We start from the raw sequence: 14679 nt of genomic DNA, 5'->3' as shown, positions 1-14679 counted from the left end.
CATGCCAGAAGAGGGATCCTGATCGAATTACAGATGGTTGTGAGCCACCATATGGTTGCTGGGAGTTGAACTCAGGACCTCTGGAAGAGTAGCTGGTGCTCTTATCCTCTGAGCCATCTCTCTAGCCCCAAAAATGAATATTTCTGATATGATTTTCTTCAACTATTCTCTTATTCCCTCCCCCTATAAAGGAATTTCTTTTTAGAACATAAAATTGACATGAAATAGCAAATATGACCATTCTATCATGAAAAACATTACAAAGCAAATGGTGGATAAGAATTCAATATGTGCTTGTACCTACAGACTAGTAAGGAAATACACGTTACACACACACACAAACTCACAGCATAGTCGTATACACACGCAACCTCACCACACACTTTCAGTAGCAATAGTTTACTTCCCCTGGCATAGGTGCACACCCACACACATATAAATATTTTTAAAAGGAGGGAGACATTTGATTTTCTTGCAGTCCCCAAAGGACGACAATGGTACTGGTTACAGAGCACCTCTACTGTGGTGAAGGCAAAGGCAGACTGGGGTAGAAATGGGGAGTCCCACCCTGCCTCACCCTTTGGAATGACTGCGATACCCAGGGGCTCACCAGGCAGCATCAGCTCCTTAGTCGCAGAGACTTGTGCACGTTCTCTGAGTTTCTAGAACAATGAGAGGACAGGCGATCCTTTTAGAGCCACATCACAGGACACGGACCTTATTTGAGGAAGGTTTTAGAAAGAATGGCTCAACAGGAAAGCCCTACACTTACAGTGCAAGAAGTCCATTTTTGAACTCCTCTGACTTGGCCAAAAAATGTTCTGCTTCCACTAAATATGGATTGCTAAGACCAAAGGGGACTGTGATGAGTAAGACTTCTAAATATTCTACAAAAAGAGACAACATAGCATAATCGTGGTCATGGTTCCATCAGTTCTTGAAAAGGAGTGGGAACAAAGCGACAGCCTTTACTTCCTGTGACATCAGGCTCCAATCAGTTGTCCTCATTTCGCTCTGCCTTTGGGCTTCCACCCCTATGATCCAAATCTGGCCAAAGAGTCGTCTTGGTGCTGTATCTATACATGAAACCACAGATATACTTCAGCTGAAAGATTTCATATCTGTCAACTGAGAAATAATTGTGCCGTGGTCATCAAAGATACTGTGTGCTGGGCAGAAATGTACTTGATATAAAATGGGATTTCTTTTTCATTCTGAAGTGAGTTTTGACAAATGCACATATTTTATTGATTTCACCCAACATTTACTTACATTCAAGCAGGCAGCCAGAAACACATACGAAGTGTCTGCTGTGTTTCCAACAGCACTTAAGGGAGCTCACTCCTGAAAGGGGAGAAGGATTCAAGAGTTAAATCCATGCTGACAATTTTGTGAAGACCATGAGACCCATTGAGGTTGGCAACAGCTAAGAAAAAAGGAAAGAAGAAAAAAGGAAGATGAGGGGAAGAAAAAGGAGGGAAATGGAAAGGAAAAGAGGAAGAGAAGGAAGGCCAAGGAAAGAAGGATATAGAGAGAAAGAAGGGTGTGAGTCAGACTGGCAAACCTTAGAGGATCGAAGGACTGGGGCAAGAGGAGAAGGGTGCCAGCAACCCCAGAAAGAGGACAGTGGGCTGAGGACTGTCCAGCAGTCGCTGTGGATTATCCTGAAGGCCAGTTCCAGAAGCACCCAGGAGCACTGTGCTCCAAAGATGGAGAGAGATGTGTGTGTGGTGCCAGATTGTGTGTGCACACATCTTATCATCTCTGTATGTTTTCATTTCTGCATGTTGCCACCCATACATGTTATAGCCCATGTGTGTTACCACCAAGGCATGTTATCAACACCATGTGTGATATTATATATGCATGCCATCACACATACATGTTATCACCGTGAGTGCTATCATCTCTGCATGTCATCATCCTTGCATATTATTACCCTTGCAATATCATAGCTTTGGTGCCAAAGTTCTTGTAATGTTTATTATTTTGTGGAAATTTCCAGTTTCTTTTAGTTTTCCCCAGGTATCGAGGTAAAACTTTATTTTTATTTTCTCACGAAATTTATCACATATTAATGAGCTTTTCCTTCTGTTTCTCTTGCTTTAAGTTATTAGGATACAAGTTGGTACTTTGAATGATACCTGTATTCTATTTATAATGGTGATAAATGGATAATACAATAATTTGCCTGAGATCACATTGGTTTTTATTGCAACAGCTTTTTTATTCTAAATAATTTGACTTAAGTTTTTGGGATATAAAGTCTATTAAGTTTTTGCTATATAATAAGGAAGCAGCGTGAATGGTGGGATCCAGCAAGGAATGACTGAAAACGCAAAGGCTGCTATTTTTGAACATGTATTTCACAGCATGAGAACAAAATGTGTTCAGCTGTTCATTTCAAAAAGAAAGAGAAATCCTTTTAAAATTAGAACTATAACATTCAGCCTCCATAATTCATGCAGTCAGTGAAAGAAACAGAAATGCTTCATGCCCGCGGGCGGAGGCGAAAGTGGACCTCAGTGGAACACTGTGCGTCTCAGCATCTCTACATAGAACACACTTTTTAAAATAAAAAGAGAGAGAGAGAGTTGAAAGTGAAGCATTAGGCCTTTAGCCAAGTTCAGCAGGAGTCAGGAAAACATGGAGCTTGAACTCTGACAAAGGGACCAAGTTTTGTTTCTGGGACTCAATGGTGAGCTCATCTCTCGCCATGGGACAATGACATGAAATCCTTACTGCTTTGCCTACTGCTGGCTCTCCCGAGCACTCTGCTGAACTCCAGCCTACGCAGCATCTCAATAATGCTCAATGTGATAACATTAGAGATACTGGTGACTTGAAATGGCCTTGTTCTTTTGCATACAGGAGCAGAGAGGGTTCAGTGATCGTGTGTACTGCCTGTACACTTATGGTCTCCTGACTCGGGCTCCTCCGAGAGGAGGTGTGCTGAATACTGCTCTGTGAGTTACAGCACAACCCGCTGCACACTTCAGGAACACCCTGTGTGGTCCTATAGCCTAGGCGGAAGTGCCCTCCAGAGCCCAAAGCTCCTTGAGTCCCATCAGATGCCTTGTTCATGGTGAAATGACACTGTTCCCCTCAGTCTGGGGCAACCCCTGATGTTTGTCCAGTTCTGCTATGAACTCTGTAACTTTTTAGTTCACAGTGTCCTCTTTGCTTTTCATCTGACACCAGCTCACCTTGTTAAAAACTCTTCTTCTAGAAAGGATCTGGCACATAAATTAAAGCCTAAGCATTAAATATAATGAGGTTTTAATTTTTTAACTTATTGAAAATATATTTTTATAAAAAATATTCTGATTACAGTTTCTTCTTCCCCAATTCCTTCCAGATTCCCTAGGCTTCCCCACTCACCCAATCTACATCCTTTCTTTCTCATTAGAATCTGACATAATTAATAATAACATAAATAAATAAATAAATAGACCCAAATAGTACAAAACAAACAGGAAAAAAAACAGGCACAAGAAACATATACAGATGCTGAGACACGCAAATTTGTACATACAAAAAAAAACCACATAAAAACAAAATTGCAAGCCTTAGTAGATAAGTAAAAGATATGGAAGGGGGTAAAATCCTTTAACCAGAAAAAGCACTGAGATGAAAACCCTCCACGAACACCACTGAGTTCGTTTTGTGTTGATCATCCCCAGTGGGATCCCACTGGAGAAAAGTAATTTTTCTTACATGAGCAGTTATCAATTACACATAGCTTCTGGGTTAGGGATGGGGGCTTGTGTCTGTCTCTCCTCTCAGCATTAGGTTCTCATCTGTGTCAGACCTGTGCATGGCTGTGTGTGCTGCCAAACACTCCATGAGTGCATATGTTCTTCATTCCTGTCTTGTCTCAAGGCCTTGTTTCCTTGGTGTCTGCCATCCCCACTGGCTCTTAGAATCTTCCTGCCTCCCCTGCTTCAGAGATCCCCGATTCCTGAGGGGAGGGATATGTTGGAAACAGCCTATTTTTGTCTGAATGTTCCAAGATCTCTCACCCTCCACACATTGTCCAGTTGTGGGTCTCTGTATTTATCCCCACCTACTGCAGGAAGAAGCTTCCCTGATGGCAAATGACAGAGCAAGACACTGATCTGAGCATAGCAGAATGCCATCAGGAATCATTTCATTGCTATTTTCTTTAATCAGAACACTAGTATTCTGCCTGTCCATAGGTCCACGGCCTGTCTTGTTTCAGGTTCTTGGATATCTGATCAGTCTCAGGCATGGGTTCCATCTTATGGAGTGAGCCTTAATTCCAGCCAGGGGTTGGTAACTCCCGCAAGTATTGTGCCACGATCGCACCAGTGTATCTTGCAGGCAGGGACATCATTGTAGACTGAAGAGTTTGTGTCTGGGTTGGTGTTTACCTTTCTTCTCTAGTAGCATGCAGAGGACCTTCCAGGACGTGAACACTAGTCAGTGGGGCTGGAGGCTCTATGAGGGCACCAGCTTGACTTTTTTGAGTTCAGTGATAGGGTATAATGAGGTTTTTAGATATCTAGTTTTATTTATGCCAGTCTAATTTTCTTCTTAAAGCTTTCAACATGTAACTGGTAATTACATAAAAAAAACATAATCAATGAGTCTGGAGTATAGTTTAGTGGTAGAGCCTATGCTTAGCATAAAACAGCCTTGGTTCAGCTCATAACACAATTAAATAATGAATGGGTGGATGGACAGATAGATGGATGGATGGACAGATGGACGGATGATAAAGTGTATATGAATTTCACCCAGCGAGTGGCATTTTGTCTTGCAGCGGAAGCCTCCCATGGTGGTGGATGACCTTTTTGAAGACATGAAAGATGGTGTCAAGCTGCTTGCTCTGCTGGAGGTCCTGTCGGGGCAGAAACTGGTAAGGATCTTTTCTGACCCTACCTGCTCAGTTGTGTCCATCTGGAATGACAGAACTGTGTGCCAAAATGGCACTAGCCATAGGAGAGAAACTTCTTCCTTAGTGGTTGACTGAGGCATCTGTCCTGGGTTAGGGATGGGTTCCCGCTGTCCTTAAGCCCCAAAGAAATAACACAGAGGTCTACATTAATTATAAAGTGATTGGCCTAGTAGCTCAGGCTTCTTATTAATTAATTCTTACATCTTACATTAACCCATTATTCTTGTCTGTGTTAGCCATGTGGCTTGAAACCTTTTTCCGTGAGGCAGTCATATCTTGTGTCCTCTGCATCTGGGTAAAGACTGAAGACTTACTCTTTCTTCCTCCCAGAATTCTCTTTTTCTCATTGCCCCACCTCTACTTCCTGCCTAGCTACTGGCCAATCAGCATTTTATTAAACAAGTACAAGAAACAAGTCTTTACAGTGTAAAACCATTGTCCCACAGCATGTAGTAATTATTAATATCCCGAAATACTGGCTCTTACCTCATGTAGGGAACAAAGAGTATATTAGCCTCCTGTTCTTGTGGACAGAAAGCACCATGACTGAAGTGACAATAATGTTTAAGAGGGAAGAATCACCAGTGCCCTGACAAGGTGGACAATGCATCTGAAGCTATCTGGGAGATCACTGGGTTATAAATTAACAAACCAACAACTGCTTCACTTTAAGTATTTGTTTTCTATGGCTATGATAAAACTCTGATCAAATCACTTAAAGGAGGAAAGAGTTAATTTAATCTAAAGTCATAATCCATCAATGAAGGAAGGTCAGGGTAGGAACTTCGGGCTGGAACTCAGAGGCAGGGACAGAAGCAGAGGCCATGGAGGGCTGCTGCTTATTGGCTTGTTTTCCACAGCTTGCTTGGCTTGTTTTCTGATACAATCCAGGTTCACCTGACAGTGAGCTGGGTCTTCCCATGTCAATCATTAATCAAGAAAATGCCCTGCAGACTTGCCTCCAGGACCATCTGATAGAGGTTCCCTCTTCCCAGCCCACTCCAGTTTGTGGCAAACTGACCAAAAAAAAAAAAAAAAAAAAAAAACTAACCACGACTGCATCTGTGTCCTATGTGAAAGGTTTGTCTCTTAGTATTTATATAGCTGTCTGCTGGAAACTAAGTTGGAAAGCAATATGGCACCTGCCATGTTCTGGCTGGCATCCCCTATCATCAATCACTTGTAACAAAAACCGAATGCTCAGGAAACATTTTTATGTCCCATAAAACCCACAGAGTGCCAGCAACATTGGCAGTGAGCAGGGAAGTATATTTTCATTATATTACTGCATTTTTCATAATATGTTCTCACTCATAAGTGGCTTTTAGACATAAAGCAAAGAAAACCAGCCTATAATTCACAGCCCCAGAGAATCTAGATAACAAAGAGAACTCCAAGAAAGACATACATGGATCTAATCTATATGGGAAATAAAAAAATACAAGATCTCCTGAGTAAATTGGGAGCATGGAGACCATGGGGGAGAGTAGAAATGGAGGAGGAGGGAGGGAAGGGAGCAGAGAAAAATATATAGCTCCATAAAAACAATAAAAAAATAAATAAAATATGTATTATTCTGTATCAGAGTATAACCGTAAGTAGCTGCAGACATAAAGTATAAATAAATGCTTTCTATAACTGGGAAACAGAGTTTAAAAAATAATTTCAAAATGTCCTGTCATAGCCTAGATAAGAAGTCTGGAATTGACAGTACTTCCCTTTCTCTTATTAGAATCTTTTTGTTAAAGCCTTGTACTTGTGAGAAAAATCAAATATCAGTAACTGTAGCTTCATGGATGGAGGAGGGGCAATGAGGCCTCAGTGCACTGATCAGACTGACTGTTAGCTGATGCTCACGTGATCCTCGGCACAGAGTCTAGGGGTAGCTGAGACTACAGCGTGGACATCTGTCATGGCACTCCACTAACGCTGTCTAAATTGACAACTCTCACACAGATAATGCAGGGAACACCAAAGTTCGTGGGATGCGCCACGTTTCAGATGAAAGATGTCCTTTGTAGAGGCAAAATCCAAGGTCTACACTTGACACCTAAAGATGAGTAGGCAGGAGCCATCACTTAGGCATTTGGGTCACCCCAATCTCCCCTAAGAGGCTTGGGGGGTGACAAATCTCCCTGGAATCTTCTGTCCTTAAGTTAGTATAAAGTATAGGTGAAGGGCTCTGCTTTTGTGTGGGCTCCAAAGTTCATTCTAGAAAATTGAAAATGGGACAACCAATCAAACAAGCAGGCACGGGAGGATCATAGCAGCAGTGAAGACCTAACTCTGGGCTCTGCCTCCTCTAGGACAGGAGACTGCGTCCAAAACAAGCAGTGTTATGTTCCTTCCACAGATCCAAGGGCCTGGGACCCCTCGAGTTTATCTCTTGTATCTTTTTAATCATGACCACAGAGATTATCGAGTTTTCACTCTTCCCCTGGACACAGTACATTGTAAGAATTTATTCAAAACTATGAGCCGGTGTGAATTCGGGCAGCAGATGCTTGTGGACAGGTGTCTATCATCTTAGTCCACCTTGGATGGCTGCTTTGGGTGATGGGAGGCCTCTCTGCTCTGGATTGCTGATCAGAGCCTGATCAGAGCTGCAAAGGTCATCCATTGGTCTGAAATGTAAGAGAATTTAGGTTGCAAAAAACCCTCAGGATTTCTATGTAGTGAGGATCGGAGCCCAGGGATGGTTGCATGACTTTTAAAGTTTTCCATTTCTGAGACATGTACAGAGGTCCCAGAAGCATCCCTGTAAAGTCCCTAGGGGCACCTAGGACCAGTTGTCCTCAGCAGGAAGTTCCCGTCACATACCTTTAACTAGCATCCCTCCTTCTCAGTCACACTCCCAAGTCATCCTTCTTTCTTAGCTACCGGAAACGCCTCCTCAGCCAACCACATGCACCCCAATGCTTGTCTATGCTGTGCTGTGGAAGGAGCCCAACAGATCACACGTGAACAGCTAGTTCAGAGCATGCAGGCATGTAAATGAGCTAAATTATATGTCGGCATACGAAGTAGTGCTAGCATGTGAGAATATCAGATCCAAAGCACATTCCTTTGGCTTCCTGACCTAAACCCACCTGAATTGACATCAGGATTGAAGGAGCCTTGTATGAGTGTTGGAAGAGCACACTTGTCATTCTAAGTATCAGATCTAACTCTGCCACTGTATTTAACTGATCAGCTATCTCATTTTTGGTAGGCATTTAAATTCTGAGTTAACTTATTCTAGAAAAGCAGTGGTGGACATTTCATAACACAGTTCTTTGTTAAAATGTCCTACCCATTCATGTATAGTTAGAAATACAGGACCGTAAAGAGAACAAAAGTTTTTATAGCTTCGGCTGGCAGAGAGGGAAACTAGGCTGGAAGGGCATTTTCTAACCTGAGCTTTTGTTTATTGATACTTAAAATTCTCAGCCACATAAACTGAAGTTACTTTGAGATTATCAACGAGTGTTTCAGTTTTGCACGTGTGTGCTATGGTCCAAGATTCTGCAGAGGAAGAACAGGGTGCAAAGGAATGAAGGCCCTAGGCATTTTCTCAGCCTTTCAAAGCAAGAATGTGAACAAAGTATTGTCCTTAGGATCGTCAGCACAGTGGGGAATTCTATAATTATCCCAGGGCAAGGGCAGTTCTGTAGCAAGCAATGTCCTGAGCATCTCAGAAGTGCAGCCCAGGCCCTGGCTCTGATCAGCATTCAGGAAATGTGGCCAAATGGCTTAGCAGGCTGTTTTGCCAGCATCTCAGGGTGAGGGCTCCATCTTCTAGTCCCTTTAATGACCTGCTGTGGCTCCCTTGGCTTTGATTTTATTTAAGGGAATTTTAAAATATGTTCAATTATTTGTCTTGGATCCCTCTATTTTGTTGAGTATCAACTGTGGGACATTTAAAGAATGTGAATATTTGCCATGTAGGAAAAAGAAAAAAAAAACAAAAAACAAACGAACAAACAAACAAAAAACCCAATAGCAACACCGTGGACACATACCAACAATGTGGAGAGGGCCCTTCAAATCTGTTCGGTTGACCTGGAAACATGCCTGCTTTTTGGAGGACTCTTCAGCACTTGCCTTCAGGGGAGCCTGCTAATCCGCTCAGACATGACCAGTAGGTACTTGGGAAAGCCTGAGCATCAACAGTCCCTCATGTTCACCCCAGGGCTGTTAGTCACTGAACTGACCTCGATTCCACAGTCTGCATTGACTACTGACAATCTAACATTTTTCAGATCTGCAGTCTGAATAAGCCACTCTCTGATGCCTCTGGAGAAACACGGATGAGTGAAATATGGCTGACATCCCCAAAGAGCTTACAGCCTTGTAGTGAGAATAGCTACTAGCTAGAATCCATTATTGTCTGAAAATCAGATGCAAAATAAGTCAAGATAATATAACAGGCATTTATCTCCTCTTCACTGAGCCAATACACGTCTGAAGAAGAAAGGCAGAAGAAATTTGCTAACTCAACATCAGACACTGTATTTGTAGATATAATTAGAATGTGTGGTGTTGATATGGGGTATTCATATTGATAAATTTAATAGAGTTGAGAAATAGAAAGCATAATGGAACTATACAATATAATATAGGGGTTAATGTCAGATACAGGAGAAAGTAGGGATTTCTCAATAAATAACATGAAGAAACACCTAAATTTTAAAAAATTAAAAAGATGAAATTGTTCTTTAGATCCTAAACATATGGACAGTTCGTAGCTGTGTGCTTTCGGTACCTAAGTCTTGTCACACTTAGAGAAGATAAATGAATATCTTTTAGAAAATAGAGTTTAAAAAGTAATGCATGACAAAAAGCTCTGGATGTGAAGATTTTCTTCATTTAACTTGATTAGAATTAAATTAAGAATTTATAAAATGAAAACAGGAGAAAGTGGCCAAAGTTTCTCACCTAAGACAGACACAGTTTGCTCTGGGAGAGGCGTAGAAGAGCGTTGTAGCAAGGGTGTGCAAAGTACATGCACTAAACAAAAAGCTAGCAATGGCTCAAAGGAGAGACTTGGGCAAGAAATATGGAAAAGAATTTGACAAAAGAAACCCGCAGGTCAGAGGGAGAAGTTTATGCCAATGCTGGTTGGTCAGGGATCTACAGATGGGCACTGGAGTGGGAGCAGAACATATGCTGAATTTAAAAAATAGAAAAGCCATCTGTCAAATCAAGTGTTGAAGGGAACTTACATGGACAAAATTATCTTTATCTTTGTGGTTCGCTGTCGCAAACAGTGAACAGAGCACTAACTACCCTCTGGGAAAATGTAGCATTAAACATTGGAAACCATTTTGCCACTGACTCAGCAATTCTAGGGAAAGTACGCCTGAGGGAAATCACGCTTGTACAAAAGCTGAGAAATACGAGGTTTATTAGCCAGCAATGACCTGGAAATGATCCAGCTCCTATCAGAAGAGTGTAAACAAGACCCTGAATATATGGCTGACTATGAACGAGAGCCCTGTACAACAGAGGCAGTTTAGGTGAATATTGTCAATAAATTGATGTGTAGAAAAGGTTCAAGTGACTATTACAGAGATACCCTTTAAATACAGACAAAAGCTCAAATAGTTTTAATGTTTTTTTTTTCTTTTTCTTAGTTTATGATTTCAGTCTTTAGCCTAGGCTGGCCTTGAATTCATGGCAACCCTCCTTCCCATATTAGGCAACAGGGAACTAAGATGACATATTGAGCTGTTGTGCGCGGCTTAAAATAAGAACATTGAGGACTTCATATAAATGCGTTTAATCTGTAAAGACAGGCATGTGCTGGGCTGAGTCTTAAATGGTTGCCAAGGGAGTGGGAAGACAGGAAATAAGAATGGATATAGGTGGGATGAAAGAATATGGCGTTGGTACTCTGAGTCTTGACTATCTTAGTTGGTGCACTTGCAAATGCTTTTGTCGTGGTAACACATAGTTAATTAAATAACCCAAACCAGTGTTCTGTGCATAGACCCGTAATGAGACAAAACATAAAATATATGTATTGACGTAAATAAGTTCTTTGGAAAGAACAACACTAAAAAGCATAAAAATATCTTCTATTTTAAATATTTTTAAAAATTGCAATCTAAAATTATCAACTTTGTGAAATTATAACACGTGGTTTTGAATTTCCGGGGATATTGTTTAGAGCTCTAGGTTCATAGAGACCTTTCACATTATCAGAACCTTGAATAAAACAACTGTATCTCATTAATATTTGTGGTCCCAATACACAAAAACTGGGCTCACAGTATTTACTTCATTGAAATTGCTTTGGATATTCTTGCTAAATATGACAGACAATATGCATAGTGAATTTCATCACATAAACATAAACCATGTGGAGCAGACACTTGCAAAGAAAAAGAAGATAAGCATTTTAGTTCTCATAATCCGAGTTTTACTCTTGGTTCATTTGCTTCAAAGTTTTGGTCGTTCAAATCAAGAAAGATCACTAGTAATTGTCAACATCCTTGTATGTCCTTATAGCTAAAGAAAGGGGGGCGGGTGATGAGTGGCTGAAAGTACTTTTCATATAAATATTTCTTGCCATGTAGGCATGACTGTCTCAGTAGACAGCATGAGAATTTGTTGAGATTTAATTCTTGGAAATCAGCCAGGAAAACACACTACAGATCTGCAATTGAACCTCTATGGAGAAGTGAGTAGTGTCTCCCCAGTACTGCTGAGATAACACGCCTTTACACGCTTGCTCACCTCACTGAGATGGTGTCATGGCGGTTGCTCTCCCACTTCCTTCAGTGTTTATTTTGACACATGGGAGGGAATTAGAGATCTTTCAATGAGCATACATGCTGTTACGGCCATGCCTTTCTTTCCCCAGCCTTGTGAACAAGGACGCCGGGTAAAGCGCATTCATGCAGTGGCTAACATCGGCACGGCACTCAAGTTCCTTGAAGGAAGGAAGGTAAGGAACGTAACGGCCACACTGAAAGGAGAAAGTCTGGGCATGCTGGCATTCACACTATTGTCTGTGCGACCACAAGTGCATGCTGTCTGTGCAACACGGACAAGCAGCAGCGAAGTAAAATAATTTAGATTTACAGAAAAGATACAAAAGATATACTTCACCCAACTCCCTCCATGTTAAGAACATATGTAATGATGGAACTGTTATCAAAAGAAGAAAAATTAAGACCAGTCTGCCATATTAACACATGCATAGACAGTGGTCTAGATGCGCTGTTGCCCCAGGATTCAATCTAACGCAAATCTCATTGTCCCCCAATCTACAGCAATTCTCCATGCACCCCTAGCCTTTAGTGACCTTTGGCACTTTTAATACTGCTAGTTAGCTAGTTTTGGAAACTCTCAGTTTGGTCTTATGTGGTGTGATTTTGTGATTAGATTGTAGTTCCACATTGCTGGCATGAATCCCAAGGAAGCACTGTTAACATCGTTCCCAGTATATCATGCAGATGGACCTAGGCTTCTTCTGTTGTAATTCTGATGATGTGAATGCCCATCAGTTGATAAGGTGGCCCCCTAGTCTGTTAGCTGTGGTTGTCACAAAATACTTAAGAACGCATGACTTGTCAAACCAGAACATCACTCTCTCAGAGTTCTGGAAGCTAGAGTATCCAAGAGCTTGATGAAAGCATCTGCCTTCTGGCTGCATCACCAAGTGATGGTGGATCTCACATACTGAGATAGAGTAACCCCGTGTCAGCCCAGGCCCCTTTTCCTTTCTGCCATGAGAAGCCTCACCATAAAGCCCTCATCTGGCCCTAGTAACCCACCAGAATCTAATTCAGCAAATGCTCTTTGACTGAAGTTAAGGGTTATATTTTCACATATAATGTCAGCGACACATTCAAACCCCAGTGCATCTGGATGCTTTCAGATGGTGATGTGGCTATTTTTCCACTTACAGTAGCAAAATAATTTAAGGGAAATAATTAAGACCACGTTATTATCTAGTTCTCAAGAATTAACATCTATTGCTTTCTATTGGTTATTGCTCCACTTGCCCACTTCTGGCTTTAGCTTCTTCTCATTGCTTATACATGCCGAAAGTCTTCTAAAAAGAAACAAACTATTTATTTAACTAATTTCTTTTGGTATTAGCGCTATCTGTTTGTTTTATTTCCTAGTTATATTTCATTGTAGTTGCTGTTCTGTGTTGTTTTCTTACTCTTGCTTAGCTGTTGAGAGTGCCTGCAGCTGGCATCTGCATCCTATAGATCTGGCCTCATCTCTTCTGTATCATGTGGTCACACATGTTCAGGCTTAGTTCATATTCTCTGTTCCTTGGGTCTGAAATTGAGCACTGCTCCAAGAAGGTCTTCTTTTCATTTGTGAATGGTCACTATGAGCCAGATCTGTGTGCTAGATCTGTGTGTGGCTGCTGGGATGTTGTTGAAGCTAGGTTCTTTTGAGAAATGGCTCTGGAAAATATGTGTGTTTTCTAATCTATGTATGTATACCTCTCCCTCCTTCATTCTTTCCTTTTCCTTTCTTTCTTTCTTTTCTTCTTTCTCTCTTTCTTTCTTTCTTTCTTTCTTTCTTTCTGCCTGTCTGTCTGTCTATCCATCTATCTATCTATCTATCTATCTATCTATCTATCTATCTATCTACACGCACACAGAAATAGCTACTCCTATATATTCATGTGTGTCTTTCACTGTGTCTGCCTGTCTTTGTGTGTCTTACTGTCTTTGTGTGTGTGTGTGTGTGTGTGTGTGTGTGTGTGTGTGTGTGTGTATACTACTAGTTCACCCTGATTCCAGGCCGGTACAAACTGTTTCCTCTGACCTTTTCTGCTCATTTGTTTCGGCTCTCTCTGATAATGAGAGACCTAGATTTCATCAACAATAACTCTCTCCTTTCCACTCTAATTTAAATTTAAAATAGTTTTAGAATTGCTAATCCATGTGCCAGTATGACTATATTGAGGAACTAGAGAGCAGTAACATGATAATTGTATCCATCAAAAAAAAAACTATTTTCCTTTTGGCCTAGGTTAGTTCTATTCTTCTGGATCCACTGAATTATATTTACATCTTTTATAGATAAAATACTCCTACTCATTTGTTACTGTTTATATTCACTTTGCATCACACACACACACACACACACAGGTTGCCTTTAGTTCCTTGTTTATTGGGAGAAGTTAGTCATCATCATTGTTCTTAGAGGAAAAGTTTAATAATACTGCAGATTCTCTCTGCACCCCTCCCCCCACCATGCTTCTATTTTCACTTCCCTTGTTTCCAGCCTTCAGGTAACCAGTCTCTGGTTTCTGACGTCCTTTCTGTATGTCTTCTCACAAGTGAGCTGTGTGTTTGTATACCTCTTCCTTTCTTACGTGAAGGTAGAATGCTGTAGGTATACTTAGCTTTTCTATTTAGAGGTATATTTAAGAAATCGCACAAAATCTATTTATATAGATTTTCTTGTTCAATTTTTATGCTTACATAACAATCATATGCCAGGCTATGACATAATTTATAAGCCATTCTCAGTTTTGATTAGTTTTCAGATAGAAATAGTGATGTAATTTATAAGCTCTTGCATGGCACTGAAGGTACATTTCCAGGTAGATCCCTAGATGTGGCTCTTAGGTCGAAGGTAAGTACTCATGAGTTCATTACTTACTGCAACAATTCTTTCCTGACAGGCATAGCTCTCATCTTTAGCCCTATCTCATTTGTGTGAACATAGAATGTCTGTGTGGAGCAATATCCAAACCAGTTTTATAAGTAGACATCCACGAATGTCTAGAAACCAGGCTA

The 14679-nt window shown here is 40.9% G+C and overlaps 1 protein-coding gene across 1 annotated transcript in view; it reads left to right on the top strand.

The window, feature by feature from the left end:
* Syne1 (spectrin repeat containing nuclear envelope protein 1) overlaps positions 1-14679 on the top strand; it is a 471659-nt gene that overhangs the window by 96958 nt on the left and 360022 nt on the right. Inside the window, exons 4-5 of the mRNA XM_075949874.1 lie at positions 4787-4882; positions 11769-11852. Of these exons, the coding sequence (XP_075805989.1) occupies positions 4787-4882; positions 11769-11852 (180 nt within the window). The remainder of the gene's footprint in view (positions 1-4786; positions 4883-11768; positions 11853-14679) is intronic.

Source organism: Microtus pennsylvanicus, chromosome 1 (assembly GCF_037038515.1).
Source record: "Microtus pennsylvanicus isolate mMicPen1 chromosome 1, mMicPen1.hap1, whole genome shotgun sequence".
NCBI lineage: Eukaryota > Metazoa > Chordata > Mammalia > Rodentia > Cricetidae > Microtus > Microtus pennsylvanicus.
Note: the sequence above shows the minus strand (reverse complement) of the source record. Positions and strands in the feature narration are given on the sequence as shown.